The 20,410-nt window shown below is 46.9% G+C and overlaps 1 protein-coding gene across 2 annotated transcripts in view; it reads right to left on the bottom strand.

Moving 5' to 3' along the window:
* The window catches only part of LOC126516760 (piwi-like protein Siwi), a 173,529-nt gene that overhangs the window by 103,083 nt on the left and 50,036 nt on the right, over positions 1 to 20,410 (bottom strand). For both annotated transcript variants that reach the window (XM_055063976.1, XM_055063977.2), the window contains one exon: positions 3,150 to 3,273. In XM_055063976.1, the coding sequence (XP_054919951.1) occupies positions 3,150 to 3,273 (124 nt within the window). The remainder of the gene's footprint in view (positions 1 to 3,149; positions 3,274 to 20,410) is intronic.

Genomic DNA, 20,410 nt, shown 5'->3' with positions numbered 1-20,410 from the left:
AAATGCATAGTTCTTATTTTATAGCCTTTAATTGTTAATGCCAATAAATTATTAGCCAGAATATGTGAAACAGCATAATTTTTTTAGATTTTCGGGTTTTTTTTATTGCGGCGTGCCTCCTCGTTGACGGCACCTTTCTTTTCCTCTAGCAGCTCGCCACTTCACTCGCCGCATAAGATTTTCAAGAAGCCTGAGAACCAAAAGCTGTCAAAACAAACGAAGCAAGTGGTCTGCAACATGTATGCCCAAATGAGACTGATGCAATCGGGACTCTCTGTCGCTTCCACATGTCGTTTGATTAGCCAGTTTACCGGCGTAGGCGAGCGTACTGTTGCACGGCTCAAGGCAGAGGTTCTGAGTGGTATACTGAATTCCCAAAGCATAAAAGGCTTCGTTTCGAGACTGGAACACCACCTAAAGTTACGGGAAAGACAGGAGTGCAGCAGTACGATAGTTTTATCCTTTCTGCTCTTCGACGGAAAGTATATCGAACTTCACTCGCAACGAACCACCAACTGCAGAAAAGATTCTCAGTGATGTAACAAGCAACCCCGACATGGGGCTGCCGAAGCTGAGTGTCAGAATGATGCGCAGGCGTCTCAATGACATTGGATTTGGTTTTCAGAAGCAAAAACATAACTGTGCACTTCCAGAAAGGGAGGACATCATCATGTGGCGGTGGAAATATCTGCGGACCATTCGAGAAATTCGAAAGCAGAAACGGTATTGTTGGACAGAGATAAATATCAATGCTGGAAATTAAGACACAAATACCATATGTAAAGATTCAGAGTTGAAAGTGTAGGAAGAGGAAATAACGATGGAAGTTCTCATACAGCTAAATATTTAATCTTTAAAAGTAACACCGCTTCTCATACATGCTGGCGTTCATATTGATTTGTATTTTTTTCTGGCCTGGTTCTGCATCCATGCCTCTTATTTGTATTTTGCCTGTTGTTCTGGTTCAGAAAGTGAAGGGATAAGTATGTATCAACGTGTTCTAATGAATTATGGATAGCTCTCAATGACGGTATTTCGTTAGTCATGTGGGTGGTGTACCTTCTGCGAAAATTTTTTTTATTTCGGTATAGTGTGGTGCCGCCAGAAACTACAAATACCTGCCTGCACAGTAGAATTATGTTAGATGCACGCCATAAATGCCTTCTCTGTCTTAACTGACCTCTCTCGCAAAAAACTGACACATATTTGTTTTGCTTTCACAGGACTACATACTACCGCAACGAGACGTCGGTGAATGCTGAGCACACCAAGGAGAAGGCATGGGAGGACACATGAGGATGCCTTTCACAAGGGTTTCACAACTGGGCTTCGCACACCAAGCAGCAAAGGTGGTCGGCTCATCATCCTTCATGCTGGAAGTGAAAAGGGCTTCGTGGATGGGGCATGTCTCGTTTCCCAGGCAAAAAAAAAGAGTGCTACAACTAACCACCATAGTGAAATGGATGGCCCACGCTTTGACAGATGATTCACAGAACAACTTCTACCAAACATTGAACTACTGAGTGTTACTGTCATGGAAAATGCAACGTACCATAGCGTACAGCCCGAAAAGTTGCCCTCGACGTCGTTGCGCAAGGCCGAAATTCAGTCTTGGTTGACTGAAAAAATATCCCGTGGTCTAATGACCAGTTGAAGCCCGAGCTCCTTCAGCTGGTTAATCAGAACAAGCACAAGTTTTTTGAATACTGGACTGAAGCCCTGGCCACGGTTGCTGGTCATGACATTGTTTGGCTTCCTCCTTACCACTGTGAGTTCAACCCCATCGAAATGGTATGGAGCCAGGTCGAGGGGCATTTTGCAGCCAACAACGCTTCATTCACTTTCGCTAGAGCCGAAGAACTGCTGAACCAAGCCATCGCCCTTGCGACTCCAGAAAAGTGGGCGTGGGACTGCACTCATGTGGAGCGACTTGAGAAAGAGGCCTGGGAGCGGGATGGTGCAGTTGACACCAGACACGACAGCATCATAATTCCTCTAGGTTCCAACTTCAGCAGCTGTAGTGACAGTAGTGTCAGCAGAATGAGCGGTATAGAACAACTCTGATGAACCCAGTGTGCGCTGGGTCATGTGATGATGATTATGTGCGGCACTAACGAGATGCTTTGTTTACCTTTCTGATGCCCAGCAGCTTTGAAATATGCTCTGCCAGCTCATATGGTTTGGGTTGCGTGAAGCATCAGGCAATCATTAGGTGTGTTTGTCAGCATGCGAATTAGTCTTTTGATTGTCAGTTGTCGGTGACACCTTAAGAGGCGCTTGTTGTGCCTTTGTCATAAATAAAACGCAAGCTGAGGACAAAAGCTGAGAGTGAGCAGTGTTGAGTGGTACATCGCATATCTTGTTTTGCCCAGAAGAAATGCAAAGGGTAAATTTGATTACAATAGAAGAGACTCTAACCAGCCTTTGCAAATAGCTGTTACTGGTAGATGAAATGACAAGACTGGAAAAAATATGTGTCAAGAACTGTGAGATGGCAGTGACTTCCAGAAATGCATTGCAGTCTCATCATTTGTAACTGTTTCAATCACCTGGCAAAAAAAATATATCAACCATCAGTTGCATTTTACACATAATAATTTGTACTCACTTGCTCATGTTTTGTTTGTCTTTTTGACTACACAGGGTAGCTTGCTTAAGTAAACAGGCATGTCGAGCTAAAATAATTTTTCAGATGTGTTTTTACAGGGGGTAAATGGCGAGTAGTAATGCAAATCGTCAATTTCTCACTTTTGAATCCTGACACGCTGTATTTTTTCCCAGCTACCAGCCTTATCTTTTGTACGAAAAAAATCAATTTCATCAACTCACAGCAGTTGGGATAACTATGTAAATTGAGAGGGGGTGGCTGAAAACGCAGGGGGAGCAGCGCCACTGCGATTGGTAGCAATACACATATTTTAACACTGCATAATAAATCTCACACTTAACGCTAAGCACTTCAATGCATCACATGATAATCAGAAGCCCCTACCCTAATGACTCAGTACGTTTGTAAGAAATCATTTCAGAGTCCCTTCAAGAGCAGCATCTTGTAGATAAGTTTTCCATAGATCTAAAACTATAAATGCAACAGCTCAATTTAACCCTCACCCTGCCTTCCCACAAGTGAATCAATACCTTTCACTCACCAGTGAGGAAGCACAGCTCTGGAATGAGGTAAAGGTTGTCAGTGCGGCCAACCCTGATGTCCCGCTCTCTTGGGCGGCACACGAGCAGAGGCTGGTTGAGATCACTGATATTCTTCTGGTAGTGCTGTGCACAGACAACATGAGCGTGTTGTAGACATGGAGGCCTCTTGCATAAACAGGCCTCAGTTCACAGCACAAGGATGCAAAACATCACACCACAGATTCACAGCACAAGGACAGCATCAGATTCACAGCACAAGGACATGCAAGACAGGCAAAATCCAAGGCTCCCACTGCTGCACACTGCATGCTGCAAGCCTCAGATTTCATATAACCTTCATAGCTGCACACAAGCGAGATGTTCTAAACAATACCATGTTTCTTTACACTTGCATCTAGTGACGACATTGCAAGAAATCACAGGCTGGCAGCACTCCACCAGCAAATTAAGAAAATGCTGACAAGCCGAACAATTACCAAGAACACAAGATATTATGCAACAATTCCCTTCACTGTCCTTTGTCATGAACTGTTGTGTAGAGTCCCAGATCTGGCCGTACTGATTTCTACACATACTGCAAACCATGCGCTCCAGTATTCATGTTTCCTTTTGCCATAAATATGCACAATATTTTACCAAGGAGCAGCATGTCGTGTGCACAGGAGAATGGAGATGCCAATGGTGCTGGTATAGTGCGTGTGTGACCATCAACTCGGAAACGTTGTCAGGTTTAGTGTATTGCCAGGTACTATCAATGCTCCTTTCAATGATTCATAATAATGCAGCAAAAGAGGTCTGCTATTACACAAGTCAGCTCTAACCAAAATTTAGGCTGCGGTGTGTTGTGAAATGGTGGCACTTCGCCATTTCACAACATATGGCTGTTTAACATGAAGGTGATCACAAACACGGTGAAAATTTAGAAATTAAAATGAATCACAGATAAACAAGTGCACGTGGTAATCGTACAACCATGTGGCACGCCGCCTAGCTGTGCACCATTTTCCAGACACCTGTCACCGTTAAGTCGCAGTTTTTCCACACAAGCCTATAGAGTCGGTCCCAGATATCTTGAACTGGAAGGGTATTGCAAACTAGTTTGATATATTCATAATATGAAATATAAAATATGCCTTTCTTAACTTTATCTCAGATCTCCGCATGTCTTGGACAGTCTCCCGAGATAGTGAAAAGCAGAAACTTGGCAATTTGCTTCTCCAAGGACATGTTGAATGCACAAACATTTGACATTTTTCGTTCATGAGCTTGACTTGCGCGAACAGTAATATTTTGGTTCAAAGCAAATAGTCCTCAGGGTCAAATAACCTCAATCGAATTTGAATAGCTGTCAAGTGTCCGAAGAACGAAACAGCTTAAATTTGTTCTATGCAAAATTCCTTTATTTCTGAGGTTACAACATACAAAGGCACCACAGAGAATTTGTTATCTTAACTAGTAAAAAATTTTCGTGTGTATAGAATTGCTCCTAACACATTGTAAAAGAAGGTGCTCCCTTCTACATAGGCAACAACCTACAACGCACATGCATAAAACACCACATAAGATCCTTTGGTAGCATATTTCAAGTAAAGAAAATAATGGCATAAAGGCTAGCAGCTCCACATGCAATGAAGAAGGCGCTCCCTTCTACTAGTTACAAGGCTACAACACACACACACACAAAAAATAACAGAAAATCCTTTGATAAAATGTTTCAAGTAAAAAAATATCGCAGATAAAGCCTATCTGCTCTGCAAGCAGTAAAAGGTGCTCCTTTCCACAGTTAATAAAACATCTTTCAAATAAAAATTCTCATGCAGAAAAACTAGTTGCTTATAGGAGCTGTCCAAACCTGCAGTACCCTCACTTCATGGTTCACAGCATACAACTAGCAGTGTTCCACTGATGCTTTGGTGAGAACCGTGCAGGCCCACTTCTCTGTAGCTCTAGCAGCTCCAGCAACATCGCTAGAGCTGTACTATCTCCAGATAACTTGACCCCTGGGAAGCTTGCTTTCACACTGCGTGCCAGAATTTAAGCAACTGCCGACAACTCGTCTGATTGAGCTGCGTGTCAAGCAAGTACAATGCCACTCCAGCAGAGGAATAACTTGAGACGTGGGATATTTGTCCCCCAATAGCTCTGTTGTGGCTTGAGTAAGTGGCTCCAGTACCTTCACAGCTGCAGCCATCAACTTCCGCTGAGCTGCAGTGAGGTTATCAACTCCATCACACACCGAAAGCTCTATGGTGATTGGTCTGCAAAGCTTGAGCTGCCTAGCCATCATGTGATGCTCGCTGTTCCAATGTGTTGTAACATCTTGCAGCACTTTGTGGGGGTTCCACTCTGCGTGCGGCTAGGGCTGAAGGCGAGCTCCGGATCTAGCCCCACGCAGTCGCTTCGTGGTACTCCCAACCCGTAGCGCGGGAATCGCGGCTACGCCGGGTTCGGACGAATAAGGCAACCAGCGGTGTCAACGGTAACAACGTTTATTGCTATTAGCAATAGCGAACACTCGCAGAGGGACGTCCTCTCCGTAATAGTAATAAATAGGCCGGCCTCGTTGCCCGGGATAGTCAGGCAACGGGGTCACTCACGGGTAGCGGCAGGTACTCCAGTCCGGCAGGTTATGGGTCCGGCCTCAGAGAGAGAGGGTCTCTCCCGGTCGCGCTGTTTTGTACCTTTTTACCTGGGCGAGGGGAATGTCCTCCTCGCCCGTCAGCTGCCTGCCCGCGAGTCGGGGAGGAAGGGCGCGTGCGCGTCGCGAGAGCGAGGGAGAATCGGGAGAGGCCATAGTGCGCCTCTCCCCCGTCTATGCCGGCTCTCGACGCGACGGCGCGGGGGAAGATGGGCGCGTGTGCTCCCCACAACTTCCAGGGAGCTGCATTTCCCTTTGTGCTTCCAGAAGGTGGACCTGAGCCTTTGGGCATATGGCGTGCAATATCAGTGATGACAATGAGCCACAATCAACAGGAGCATATTTTTGCTGAGCAGAAAGCCCTAGCTGATGGTCATTCCCCGGCGGAAAGATCTCCATGCCCTCGTGTCAGCCGCATGTGATCCGAGTCACGTGCCCGCTTCACTTCCTAGGGAATGGCCTGTCCATAGCCAGCCGCCATTATCCTCATCTTCCTCGACGTTGATGCTACTACAAGCTTTTTTATAGTGGCCAATGATAGCCCTGGCCTTCGTGCACAGCTCGGAAAACCCAGATACATCACGCTTAAGATCATTCACGCATAACTGCAGCATGTGTCCGAAACATTCTGCACCTATCCAAGGCAACTGAGTAATTGCTGCAGTGAAATTTCCTCCGTTATCTGTAATGACTTACACTGCCACAGTAACTGCATCAGGAAGTGCCACAGAGTTTCACAGAATAATTACTAGAGGGAACTGAAGTAACTCAACAAGTGGTTGGCAAAGAACGAACACTTTATTAAAGGTTAGTGTAGCTTTTATAACCTTTATCTTGTGACGTCACCGCAGCCACTGCCGATTAACAAGAGGCGTGGCCAGTGAATCTAAAGAAAAAACTTGTGTCAGCGGCGCATGCTGATTCACAACAATTCTTCCCCCTTAAGGAGTGAAGCGGTCAGGGGGCCGGGGCTTCTGTTTTGACCTATGCAGTGTCACTTCAGCGCGGTCAGTCACTTGCATCTCGCTGGTAACACCCTTGGCTTCGGCCCGCCCATCTGACAACACTCGAATGTTGGTGCCTACTTGAGCGTCCTTGAGACTGTGAGTCTACCACCGCGTTCTGGCTGCCTTTAGCTGTTGGTACTTAGGAGGCCTTGGGTTCCACCGCTTCTCCTCCCACGCTGGTCCTCCTGGTGTTTAGCTGGTCGAGGTGGCAGTGATGTTGCTCCCCATCTGCAGTCTTCATTGTTGCCATTCACGAGCCTTCGCTGGACTCTACCAAGCCTGGTTTCCAATTGTCAACCTTTCCGTAATTCTTGAACCAGACGTCCTTGCACAGTGGTTGGCCACTGTTGCACACACCTGCAGAAGGGAAAGGTCGTGACACGACGTTGCGCAATAAAGAATGTGGCTGATATCCGAGAAGCATAGAAGCTGGGGTTTTCCCATTGGGCTAGGGAGTGCGCTGATAATGCGAAAGAATGTGGTCCAGCCGAGCTTGCAAACTGCTGCGTGTGCTTTTGTTTCAGTCCGTACTGCTTTTTCCGCCAGACCATTAGACTGCGGTTTGTAGGGAGCTGTCAGCAATGAGCGATGCCATTGTGCTTCATAAATGCCCTGAACTCTTCACTAATAAATTGCGGCCCGTTGTCCGTCACATGGGTCCTCGGCAAACCAAACTGGCTGAACATAGTCTGCAGTGATTCAACTGTTTTTGTCGAAGTGGCAGTCTTCATGGCGGTAACCTCAATCCATTTCGTATGGGAATCAACCACAATCAACAACATTACCTTCCACAAGACCCGCAAAATCGACACGGACCCTAGACCACGGCTCCTCTGTGTCCAGCCAAGACACACGTTGTCGGGCAGGAGGCATGCTGCCCCATTCTATGCATGTTGGACACGCGTTGACCAGCTCCTCAATGTCCCGATCGAGCCCTGGGTACCAGAAAACAGAAGGTGCCAGGTTCTTCATAGCCGTTTTCCCTTGATGCGCATCATGTAGCATACGCAGCATTGACTGCCGCGCACTCGTTGCAATAACCGCTCGATGGCCCCAGTACACAATTCCATGGCTGTACGTCAGTTCGTCTTACCTATGTTCGTACGTGCGTAACGGCTCCTGAGCAGGTTGCAAGTATCATGGCCAGCCATTCTGAATGTAATCGCGGACTTGCGCGAGGTCGCTGTCGTCAACAGTCATCTTAGCCAAGTCACTCGCCGACAGAGGATAGGTATTGAGGTGATTGGTCAGAAGAACATACTGACGAGCGTCATCTTCCGCAGCCTTAGTGTTGTGCTACTGCCACACCAGTAAACGGCTGAGGGCATCTGCAGAAATCGTCTTTCCTGGCTTGAACTGAATTTTGTAGTTGTAGGCGCTTAGCAAGAGGGACCAACGCTGAATCCGGGCAGCAGCCATGGCCATTCGGCCATTCAACTTTTGCTTGTCGGAATCTGCATTTCTGCGGATTCAGCTTGACACCGTGTTGCCGGAAATGTCTGAAAACTTCACACGGCATCTGACAGTTGCCGCGTTTCTCCACGACTACCACATCGTCCAAATATACTTGAATGCCCGGAATGCATTGCAGGATGCCATCCATACGTCTCTGAAAAATCGCAGGAGAAGAGGCTACACCAAAAGGAAGCCAATTAAAGCAAAACAGGCCTTCCCGAGTGTTTATGACCAAAATCTTCTTCATTTTCTCGTCAAGCAGCAACCGACTGTACGCATCTTCCAAGTCAATGGTACTAACTACTTCACCACCATTTAGGTTAGAAAAGATATCCCGTATTTTCGGCAAGGGGTACTGCTCTGCAACACATGCTGCATTTGCGGTCACCTTAAAATCACCACACAGCCGAAAGGAACCATTCGTTTTGATAATGGAAACCAGAGGCGTGGCCCAGTCTGCACTGTTGACAGGCGAGAGAATGCCATGCCCAACAAGTCTGTCTATTTCATTTGATACTTGCTCCCGCATTGCATATGGCACAGAACATGCTTTGAAGAACCGCAGCATCACATTTTCCTGCAAACGCAAATGGACTGCGGGGCCATCAATAAGCCCTAGACCTGGCGTAAACGAATCACCGAACTCCTCTAAGAGTACGCTAACCAAAGTACGGTCAGGGACATTTTGCTCACCGGAGGCTTCCTCGCCAAGAATGCTGAGGACGGGCCTTCCGCTAAGCTCAAGTGCGCTGAAGACATCACACCCACACAACTTCGGGCCATCGCATTGCAGTACGGTTAGAGTTGCATCTAGGGTTTTTCCCGTGTGTGAGACCAGAAGCTTCAGCTGACCCTTCAGGGGAAGCTTGCCAAGAAAGCAGGACAACTGCAAGTACGTCTCGCGGAACACAGGCCAGACATGCCGATGCTTGCAGTATGTTTTCCACGTAATGATGGAGACAGGCGATCCAGTGTCTACTTGCATTGTCAGCGGAATTCCGCTCCAGCAGAGGGTGCGAACCACGGGCTTGACCCAGTTTACTCACACAGTGTACAAACTCAGTAGACAAAGTTCGTTGTCGTCACTCTCTGAAGAATGCTCCTCACAATGGGCCACCCCTTGTTTCCATACACACATTTTAGCTAGGTGCCCTTTATGTCGGTAGCGAAAGCACTCCGCCCGGCGAAACTTGCACTTTGCTGGCTTGTGCTTACTGCTACCGCAACACGGGCAAACGGCGTCTTCGCTTGGTCGAGAAGTGTGCGGATGAGTCATGTGGTAATACGGTTGACCTTGCGTCTTGCTCCTCACGGCATGGACGTTACCATAATCCTGTGTCTTCTCCATACGATCAACATTGAGGGCTGCCATCTCGGCAGCTAAAGCTATATCTCTGGCTTCTTTTAGTGTCAGTGAAGGTTTTGCGAAAAGCTTCCGCCGCACTCCGGCATCACGTAGACCACAAACAAGTCTGTCTTGTAGCATCCTGTCCCATGCCGCGCCAATATTGCAACTGCAGCCCTTCTTCCGAATTTCCACAATAAAGGCCTTTGTTGTTTTGTCGGGACGCTGACATCTGGTGAAGAACTTTTAGGACTCTACTATTTCATTGCTCTGTGGCGCAAAGTGTTCTGTCAGCAGTTCAAGCAGCTTCTCGTAGGTGAGCTCTTATCTTGACCGGCGTGCACCGTCCTGTTATTATGCCGACTGTTGCCGTGCTAAAGGCTGCCATTAGCAGGGCTCGTCGTTTCTTCAAGTCAACGATTTTTTAAGCTTCAAAGTAGGACTCCCGACGCACCTGGTAGGACTCCCAACTGTCGTCCGTTTCGTTGAAACCCGGCGGTCTGGCGTGGGCCGCCATGGAGCTGACAGCGGCCCGGTGGTGGGCAGCCTCGTCGCCACTGAAGTAACTCAGCAAGCGGTCGGCAAAGAATGAACACTTTATTAAAGGTTAGTGTAGCTTTTATAGCCTTTATCTTGTGACGTCACCAGAGCCACTGCCAATTAACAAGAGGTGTGGCCAGTGAATCTAACAAAATAAACTCATGTCAGCGGCCTATGGTGATTCACAACAGGAATTCTGGTGCTGGTGTTTACAGCAGCTGCGATTGGGGCGGTTCAGACAGCATGGGAATGATGGGAAGTGCATGGAGATTTGCCTAAACTTCATCCATCTGGCTTCGAACAGCTTTGTGACTTTGTAAACTCACAATTTTCAACAAAGTACTGTTGTAATTAATAATTAAAAGACATTAATATTGCCCGATGGCAGGACCTCTAGCACAAAAGCCTGATATTGAAACCAGTACACCAAGAATGCATGCACCGACAATAGCCATAGAACGTCCTTAAGCATTTCTCACAGGCAAGTTAGCATGCTGAAAGGCTTGGTGCTTTTCGATTTGGCTCTTTCGACAAGCTGAACCGCTGTGATCAGTAGCGACTGTGTGTGTTTGCACTTTCTGAGTGCTCTGAAATTTAGGACAATGAAGGCAGATAAAGTGTAATAAACCAAGTCGCAAGAATGTCTGAAGCCACACGCCCGAAGATTGGACAAACCTATGTAAAGTCGACAACCAATAATTCGGACTCCATGGGAACTATTGAATGTTAAAAAATGTCTCCAGAAAAGTTTATGTTTTAAGGCACCTGTAGAAGGCAAAAGTGGTCGTTTCAATAGTGCATGCACTTCCGCTCACGTGAAACTAAGTCCACCTGGATTTCTGACAGTTTTGTGTTGACTCTGTATGTTGATGCAAGGACTGCAAGAGGTCGAGTCAGATCTGCATGTGAAGACTCTGGAGCACACGGCACATCATCATGCTAGTTAGAATCACAGTTTGATGGTTGGAGAACTTGCTGAATTGTTTCATTATCGTTCAGTCCCGCACACAACACTATGCTGTGGACAACTGCAAAGCCTTCAAATGTAATGGCAGCAGGAATTGGCGCACTGCAGCCTAGCAGATCATTAATAATGTCTGCATTTGAGCTCACTGTGGTAGGCGACAGTTCAGGCTCTTCAGATGTGGAGCCGGGCTCATTCGGACTCAGGACTCAAGAGTCTGACTGCGAGGGCACCGTTGGTGCCATTTGACGCAGACTGTCTACAGTGCAGTTCACTTAAAACAATATCCCATATAATGATATATCAGCTATAACAATGAGTTGACTTCAAAGTATCAACTTGTACATTAGGGCTATGAGAAAAAAACCATATATGTTTTTCACTGCATAATGGATATAACGATCGAAACTGCCTTTTGGGCGGCATTTTCCATGCAGAAAAATCTTGCAATTTGTGCTGCTAAGTTCCTCTTAACCGAGACGAGGCGAGAAGTTTGCCTACGCAAGTTCGTATATGCCGCCATTATCGCGCAGTGCGTCCTTCCAGCAAACCGATTTCGAAAGCCTCGCAAGTTGCCGCAGTGTGCCACAAAATGGTGCCAGCTGCTTCGCATTCGCGCCGCCGGCGAGCGTCCAGAGAGAGAGAAAAAGGTGAGAAGCGAACCGTGCCTGTGCTCCCTTTCTACAACCTTCCTCCCTTCCTCAGCGAGAGCAGAAATGTGCCATGGAAGCAGTAGTGGGTGCCCAGGCAAAGTGAAAAGATGTGTCGCTTGAGATGAAGCTGCAAATTTTGCAAGACTCAAAGTACGAACACGTGCAGTTGATATCGACAATTCTGAAAGCCGCGAGCGCCACGATCATAAAGGCTAGCACCAGTGACCATGCCAATCAACGGAAATGGTGGGCTTTGTGTGCCGGAGCAAAGCCCCACGTGTGAAACCAACACGGTAGCAGCCGCTGACATTACCGAACTCAAGAGCACATCGCTACTGGCGATAAAATAGGTGTTGCTTCGATGAAGGAGTTTCTGAGTGCAGATAGCGCTGCCTTGTTTGCAAAGAATCTCCAACAGGGCAATCATTGCTGCGACAGATGGCGGCGTGCGGCGTAGGCAACAAGATTGACTGTGGCCCGTTTTCGACACCGACCCCGATGTCCACGATAGAGTCGATAGAGTCAACTCATTGATTTCAAGCATGCTAAATTATAGCAGCCAGTGCTTGTGCAGATGCTGGATGCGATCCACACTGTGGTTGTGAACGTGAAACTTCTGTGAAAGCAAGTGCAGATTTCTGGCTATTTCAGCTTGCCTAACGCTTGACACGCAGTTTAGAGGTATAAATAAATGGTTCATTTTTTTTTATCGTAAGTGCGAATTTGGTGTCGAAACTAGGAAGGTATGTTCGGCAGCTTCCTTTTTTTTCTTTTTTAACGGCAGTCCAGATATAGTGATGATCGGTTATAATGATAGGATCTTTCATTCTTCTTGATATCATTATAGGTGGACTGCACTGTATAACTTCATGATAAAGACTTCTTGGACACAGCAGAGTGCTGTCTGGAATGCAAATTCAACATACAAGTGCAGGCCATGCGCGGTGGTGCCGGAATGGATGTGATGATCACGATGTTGATGCGACCTCACAATTCAGGCAAAGCCTCCAAGATCAGCATTTGCAGTTAACCACAGAGTTTCATACTACTATAACTAGAGGGAAACCTGGCGCTGCAATCGTTCAACCATCATAGGAATGATGGTAAATACAGGCTGCAGATTTGTATTCTGTTGACTGGCGAACTAGTCTACAGGTATTTTTTGGCAGTTTTGGTTTCGCTCCCACAGCAATTGCTATAGCCTGCAGTGGGACAGTGCAACGCGATTGCTCTCTGCCTTTGTTAAAATTAAGTTAAAATTAAGGAGAGGAAGCGAAGTCTGATTGCGTGTAACAGTGAGCACGGCAAGAGGAATGGCCAAATTTCTTTCAAGCAGTATGTCAGCGGTGGGACATAGTACAAAGACGCCGCCAGGAACAGATGGAAACGACAGTAGGGTCACGTAAAATAGTGGCTTGAGGCGACAGGCAGATGTCTTCAGGAGAGCATAACCTTGCTTGTGTGACTGGTGGACTATAGCAGCCATGGGACAGTTCAAGCTGAATGACACTAGACGCACAATAAAAGAGGGCTGAACAGGACGATAAAAAGCCTAAGCTGAGTGCAACGTCGTAAGGGCATTGTTCCAAAACAGTCGTTAGGCGCCCCACAATGCCAATGCGAGCTGTGCACATACCAAGCACATTAGGCGCTCCTCTATCGGTGACGCAGAAGGTGAGTGATCCAGCGGGTGTGAGAACTTTGTTCAGGCGTCGGCGCAACTGGGCACTCATCGCGGATACGTGCGTGCCAGTGTCAATGAGTGCTGGGACATTGACACCACAGACTAAAACGTCCATCAAGTTCTGTTTGGTTGGCAAAGTGATCAGAGCATTTTACAGTCAAGTCATCAATGCAGCGTCACCTCCGAGAGCTGAATCACTTAGTTTTCCAAAGACAGGCATTGACGCTGCATCGGGGATGGTCGGTGACGAGCCTGCGGCGACAGGGATGATGGTCGATGAGCTGGTGGTGAAAGGGACTGGTGACGTCTGAATGACGACGAGGGACTGTACCAAGCAGCACGAGGGACATTGTTTGGCTATTGCAGTGCCAATAGAGGCTGGTAACAATGCTCACTCTATTCGGGTCAATAATAACTTGTGAATGGCAGTCGCAGAGAGGAGGAGAGAGTATGGTTGTTACAATGGCGAGCAATGTGACTGATACGCCAGCAGGCGAAACAGATTCGCCGATTGTCTGCAGTTCGCCACTCAGCTGGATTTCGGTAGCGTGCAGGCTACCGCAGATGAGTCGATGGACCTGGATCATGAGAAATGCTGTGAAACGGCAACAGCACATACAGAAGGAACTCCAAGATTAGCTAGTTCTTCATGGACTATTGCCTGCACAAATGATGCTGTAGGCAAGTTGTTCGACTCACTGGGGTGGGAAAAAGGGGCTGCAGGAGCCATGGCTTCAAGTTCTCGCCACACTATCCATGTCAGGTCATCTGATGATTATGGTTGCTGCATTTCTAGCCTGTCGTCAGAAGAGGATGTTGCAGTTGTGTTTGGCAGACGTGCGAATGATGTTGCAATGCGATGACTCTTGGCCTGCTCAAAGTGTTGACACTCTTTTATGATGTCTTGTACTGTTCAACAATCTTTGCCATAAGCAGGTTTGAAAGCAGTACATGCCCAACCTTGCCCAGCTCGGCCATATCGCTGTTGGCCTCACGGCACAGAGCCAGCAAGTCCTGGATGTAACAGATGTATGATTCCGTGGACATCTGGGCGCAGATCCCCAGTTCTTTCTTAGCAGTGCTCTTCCGCACGGCGGGACAGCTGAATAAGTCCCTCAGCTTCAGTTTGCATGTGTCCCAGTCATTAAGCACTTCCTCGTGGTTGTCCTATCACATCTTTGCCATGCCTTGTAGGTAGAAGACCAAGTTAGCCAACCTAATTGTCGGATCCCATTTGTTGTGAGCACTTACATGCTCATAAGTGGTGATCCAGTCTTACACGTCGAGGTGATCAGTGCCGCAGAACATTCCTGTATACGACGGCTGAGCCAGCACAACCGTCGGGATTGTAGGCGTTGATGTGGGCCGCACCATGTCGGGTCTTGCTTCGTCCATCATGTTATCCAGACCGAGGCGACGACCACTGTGGAGCTCAGTTGTTTCTTGTAGGTACCCCGCACCTCCACCAATTTGTTACGTTGCAGACGTCACATATAACAATGTATTTACAATATTTGCAAGAGAGACAAGGATGCACAAACAAGATGGGTGTCGAGACCGATTCCACCTACACCTGTTAAATCGTCGTATTCTGACTGGCACTTTCAATACCTTGAAATGTGATCTTTTACGCAAATACAGGAAAACCTTGTTACTACGAACACCACATAAGCAAACTTTTTCAGAAATCACCCTGCTGACTTCTTATTGTTTCAATGTGAAAATATTTTAGTGCTACGAATTTCAGAATACCAAAATTTTCAGAATAGAAATTGCTATTAAGTTTCCTTTTCATGTTAACAATGCCTCAGTACTACAAACTAATATTCCAAAATCTGGTGATTCTTAGATTTCTGTGTATCCTTCACGGCAGCCAGAACAGTAAGCTAGCAGACAACATGGTGCATGCTTATTTGTTTGTTTGTAGAGTGGACGCATCAGGTTTTACGAACGCATGCTCCACCCAGGCAAGTGTTGGCTAGCAAGGGAGGCATGTCCTATCGTTCTTTCACCCTTCTTTCTGAACGTGTCTATTTCTTTCACACTTCTTTCTGCAGCCGTACTAGCTACACACACCAAGAAATGTAACCTCTGCACTCGCAGGGATGCCACATGGTCGCGCTTTGCACTTTATGATGCTATTTATGCATGCTTGTGCTTTGGCATGCATAAATGTTCAGGTGTCTGCCTCGAACAAGACAGTTGCGGTGTCCACGAAAAGGAATGTGGAAAATAAACAGCATGAAACATTGTGCTTTGGACGTGACACAGCTACCTTTTTGTCCATAGTTTTCCTGGCATCCACGCCTATTTTATGTGCATCAATCTTATAATATGGTGCTTCAGCAGTGCGTGGCTACAGAGTGTATGGAAAATAGCAACAGCGCAAGCCAAGAGCCAACAGCGACGTTTTTGTGGACAGCTCATATGGCGACAACTTAGAAACTGATGGGTTGATGGGTGGAATGGTGATTTTTGGGGCTTTCACTATAACAACCTTTCAGAATAATGAACAATTTACCACAGTCCTCTGAAGTTCGTTGTATCGAGATTTCGCTGTAAGTACATCGCTAATTAAGTTTTCTCATAAAAAAATTGTGAGTTATTGGGCAATCAGAAAAAGCGAATTAGAATGAGAAAAAAATTCACTTTGTTGAACTTGAGAGTCCGCAACAAAAGATATGGTTTCATGCCATGTCTCTGATATCCTTACATCGGTGGTACGAAGCAAAGCCAGCCATGCTTTCGCATCCACTCCGCCCCCGCGGCTGGATAGTGCCGCTCGCAGTGGGATAATGCTATCATGAAAAGTGCCAGCAGTGGGGAAAGAATGCCTCACTGGCTTCTCGCTTCAATGTGTCTCCAAAACTTGAGATTACGCAACCTCCCATAATAAACGTGCGGGAAGACTGCGCACATGATGCCACACCCTCGGCACACTCACTGCTTGCACACACGGTAAATTACCTCTAAAACAGTGCGCACGAGCTGCGTATGCGCTCAATCATGGCGACAGCAATGTGCAGCCACGGCCGCCATAGAAAAGGCCCCCCAACCTGCCCCCCGACTCCCTCCCCCTTTTCTACCACCCGCGTGAGACAAGGATGCAGGTCGGCGGAAATCACGCCACCATCCCCCTCGCCTCACCCTCACATGCTTTCACTTGCACCTAAAACATACAGTGTGCGAGGCACAATAGGACCTTATCGCACTTGTACTTCATACGGAATGTGACACTACTCCGCTTTCGTGGCCACTCTTGGTCGCACAGTGCACAATTTGACAAGAGAGTTTGAAAGCAGCCGCTTGACCATCTGCGTGCACAGAAGTATTTATTTATTGTTTCAGTATACCTTCATGTTGGTAGTGAAATTTCGTTATATGGAAATCGTGTATAAAACACTTCGTTATAATGAGGTTCTAAATTTATGGTGCTCCAAGGACAAGAAATTAAATACTTTGTTATATCGAGGTTTAACTGTATAACGAAATTCTTGATATAATGAAGTATGCAACTTGTAATATTATAACTTCTTGTCCAAAGAACACCATGTATTTTGAACCTCAATATATTTTTTTTTATATTGTATAATATATTATTCTATAATATGTATTTCTAGAAGAGTTCAACAAAACAAAATTTCCCTGCTACCGGCAAGGAATACTCAGTAATTAAATGGAAACCGCCATGAATGCAGATGTACCATATTTACTCGATTCTAACCTGCCCTTCATTGTAATGTGCACCCATTTTCCGTGTCCAAAAAAATTTTAAAAATGAAAAACTCAATTGTAACGCGAACCCGTTTTCCATGACCAAAAAAAAAGAGTACAATACTGCGCACCTCGTGCTTTCATATAGAAATACTACTTTCTCTCATTTCGAAAAAATAGATTTATTCTCAATGCACTAAAGTTGCAATGAATAAAAACACAAATGGGAGTGGCGTACCTTGCCGCCAAGATTTTCATTGCGCCGGTACGAGTCGTGTGATATCACTCATCGTCGCAATCAGACAACTCCTTAACGCTATCAACAAACCATAGCATTTCATCCTCGGTGCCGTCCATGACATTCGAAATCCCGCACTTCTTAAAGGCCTTGTTGACCAGCAAAGTCCTGCAGTGAGGCATGCTTCATATTATTGGCAGGCGTGAATTCGTGGCAGCCACTGACAAGCCATGCGGTGTAGAGTGCCCGAATTCTATCTTTCACTGGCTTGTTCAAACAAACACCGAGTGGCTGAAGCTGCAATGTCATGCCGCCGGGTATCACGACAAGGTTGGTGTTGCATGCAGCCAGCTTGTCCTTGGTGCAGTGGTCGAGGTGGGACCTGAATGCGTAGAGCACAAGCATCCCACGCAGACCCAAACTGCCGCCGGGTCTCTTCCGCCAAAAGTTATCAATCCAGTCAGCGACCAAGTCCGTGGTAACCCAACCTTCTTCATTTGCACACACAATCACGCCACTCGGAAACATGATTCCTTTCAGGAGCATCTTCCGTCTGAAGATAAGAAATGGGGGCGGCTTGTGACCATCCGCATTGCAACAAAGTAGTGCAGTGTCTAGTTTTTTCGTGGCCGGAAGACAAAACACGCACTTGCTTTGCCCCCTTCCTTTCAACGGTTGTGGTGGAAGGCATGTCAAAGTAGAGCAGCGTCTGATCGGCATTTCCAATCTATCCGAAGTGGTAGCAGTTTCTATGGTGCAACTCAAAACGTTCTGCTGAAAACTGTGCAATTTCTCTTCATATTCTTCAGGCAATTTTCGGCTTATCTCTGTCCGCCTTCGAAGAGCAAAGCCTTTTCTTTTAATAAAATTTGATAGCCAGCACCCACTCGCTTTGAAGTCACTCCACATTAGCCCTTTCTGTAGGGCTAACTGCATGGCCCGCCCTTTGAGGAGATCAGTTGTCACAGGCCGCTGTGCCGCTCGCTGCTCTTGCATGTATTCCACGAGCAGCTCTTCTATTTAAGCTAAGCGGCCCTGCTTTGGTCCACTGAAACCCTTCCTTGTTGCTTTGCTGGCGAAAATATTTTGTTTACGCCAGTCCCTCATGCAAGTTTCGGAAACTCCGAACGCCCGTGATGCGGCCCGATTTCCGTCCGTCTCTGCGCACATGATAACTTTCCTTTTAAATGCTGCATCATGGTGGACTCGGCGTGTCTAGTCAGCGCTTCCATGCCGATTCAATAAACACAGAAAACGGGAAGACAGGCGGTAGACTAGGTTACACCAGCGCCTAGTTACACGTACAACATGGAGGCATGCACATGAAGGAAGCTACGGCAGCTAGGCTAGAAGCGCGTACAAGGCGGCCATTTTTTGAATGCCAATGGCGATATGGTAACATGTATTTAGGGTGGTACTCGATTCTAACGCGCATGCAATTTTTAGACCCGTTTTATAAGAAAAAAATGTGCGCGTTAGATTAGAGTAAATACGGTTTTTACATGCAGTTGCTTGTGAACGGATCTCTCAAATTGCGCACCGTGCAGCCACCGAAGCACAGCAGCGTAGCAACAAGGCCCTCTAGGCATCATGTTCGGTATAAAGTCCAAGTGCAATAACATCCTTATCACTATATACATCAACATCAACGTCAACATATAACAATATATTGGTTATAATGATGAGCAAATTTAAGAGTGTCAACTTATACATGAGGGCTATGAGAAAAAAACATAGCAATACATTATTCACCGCATACCAGATATAACAATCAATATTTTGCCTTCTGGACGGTGTTTTCCATGTAAAATATTCATGAAATCGCGTTCCAAAGTGCCGCTTAAACGAACGATGACAAAACGGGGCGATACGCTTGCCTACGCAGATTCGCGCTAGCCACGATCGAGCTACACGAGAGAAAAAAGCATTAAGCTAGGCGGCGCCCCCCCTTTGCCCCCCCCCTCTCAGCGAGTGCGGAAATGTACTGCAGAAGCAGCAGCGGACAGCCCGGTTGATAGAAGACAGTGCCAACAAAGTGCAATGCTGTATCACTTGAGACGAAGCTGCAAATTTTGCAAGGCCCAAAGTGTGAGCTCACACAGGAGTGTCGCAACCATGATGGCTGCAACCAGGGGCCATGCCGATCAACAGAAAAGGCAGGCTTTGTGCGCCTGGGCGAAACCCCTGGATCCAACATGGTGGAAGCCACTGACATTACTGAGCTCTGCAAGCATGTTGCTAATGACGATGAAACGGATGGTGCTTCGACGGAGGAGTTTCTAAGTGCAGATATTGCTGCCTCGTTATGCGACGAGTTCTCCAACGGGCAATCGTCGCAACAGACGGCAGCGTTGTGCGACAGGGGCAACAAGATTGACAACGACCCGTCTATGACACAGTTAATTTCCTTTCCCTTTATCCTCTGGTAGCTTCAACACTAGTTAAGGAGGGAAGGTGTTTACGGTCCAAGTTGGCGCCCCTCGATGATTCGAGTGCACGGTGGCAGCATGAAGGAAGAGCTGCTGTCCGGTAAAAGAGACACTTCATTTAAACGCCAAAGTGTCTGTCCGAGTCCAAGCCCAAAACTCCGCTCTCTTCACACAATGGGCTAGCTGCAACGCCTTCGCTATCTGTAGAAAAAGGAGATACAGTCTCCGACCATTTATTCGGACCTCATGGGGACTGCGGAAATGTCAGAATAAACAGGTGTCCAAAAAAGCAGATCAAGTAAAAAAAAAATAATAATAAATCCTTTATTTCCATGCACTTATTTGGGCTCGGCAGTAGGCTTGAAGAAATTGCGAATGCGCCGTTGCACGCGGTTCCGTTTATGCGCAATCAGATAAGCCTGAATCTTGGAGAGGGTCGTACGGTCACTATAGGCGGCTAAAAGCACAGTCACTGCTTGTACACGCTCCGCATGCGATGGTAGCGTAGCAGATGGTGCGTCATCTTCCTACTCGGAGTCATCGTCCGGCGGTGCAGCTGAAACCTGGTGAATGATCTCGCCGTCGAGTTCTGC

Source organism: Dermacentor andersoni, chromosome 1 (genome assembly GCF_023375885.2).
Source record: "Dermacentor andersoni chromosome 1, qqDerAnde1_hic_scaffold, whole genome shotgun sequence".
Taxonomy (NCBI): Eukaryota; Metazoa; Arthropoda; class Arachnida; order Ixodida; family Ixodidae; genus Dermacentor; species Dermacentor andersoni.
The sequence above is the reverse complement of the archived record's forward strand: the minus strand, read 5'-3'. Positions and strand labels throughout refer to the sequence as shown.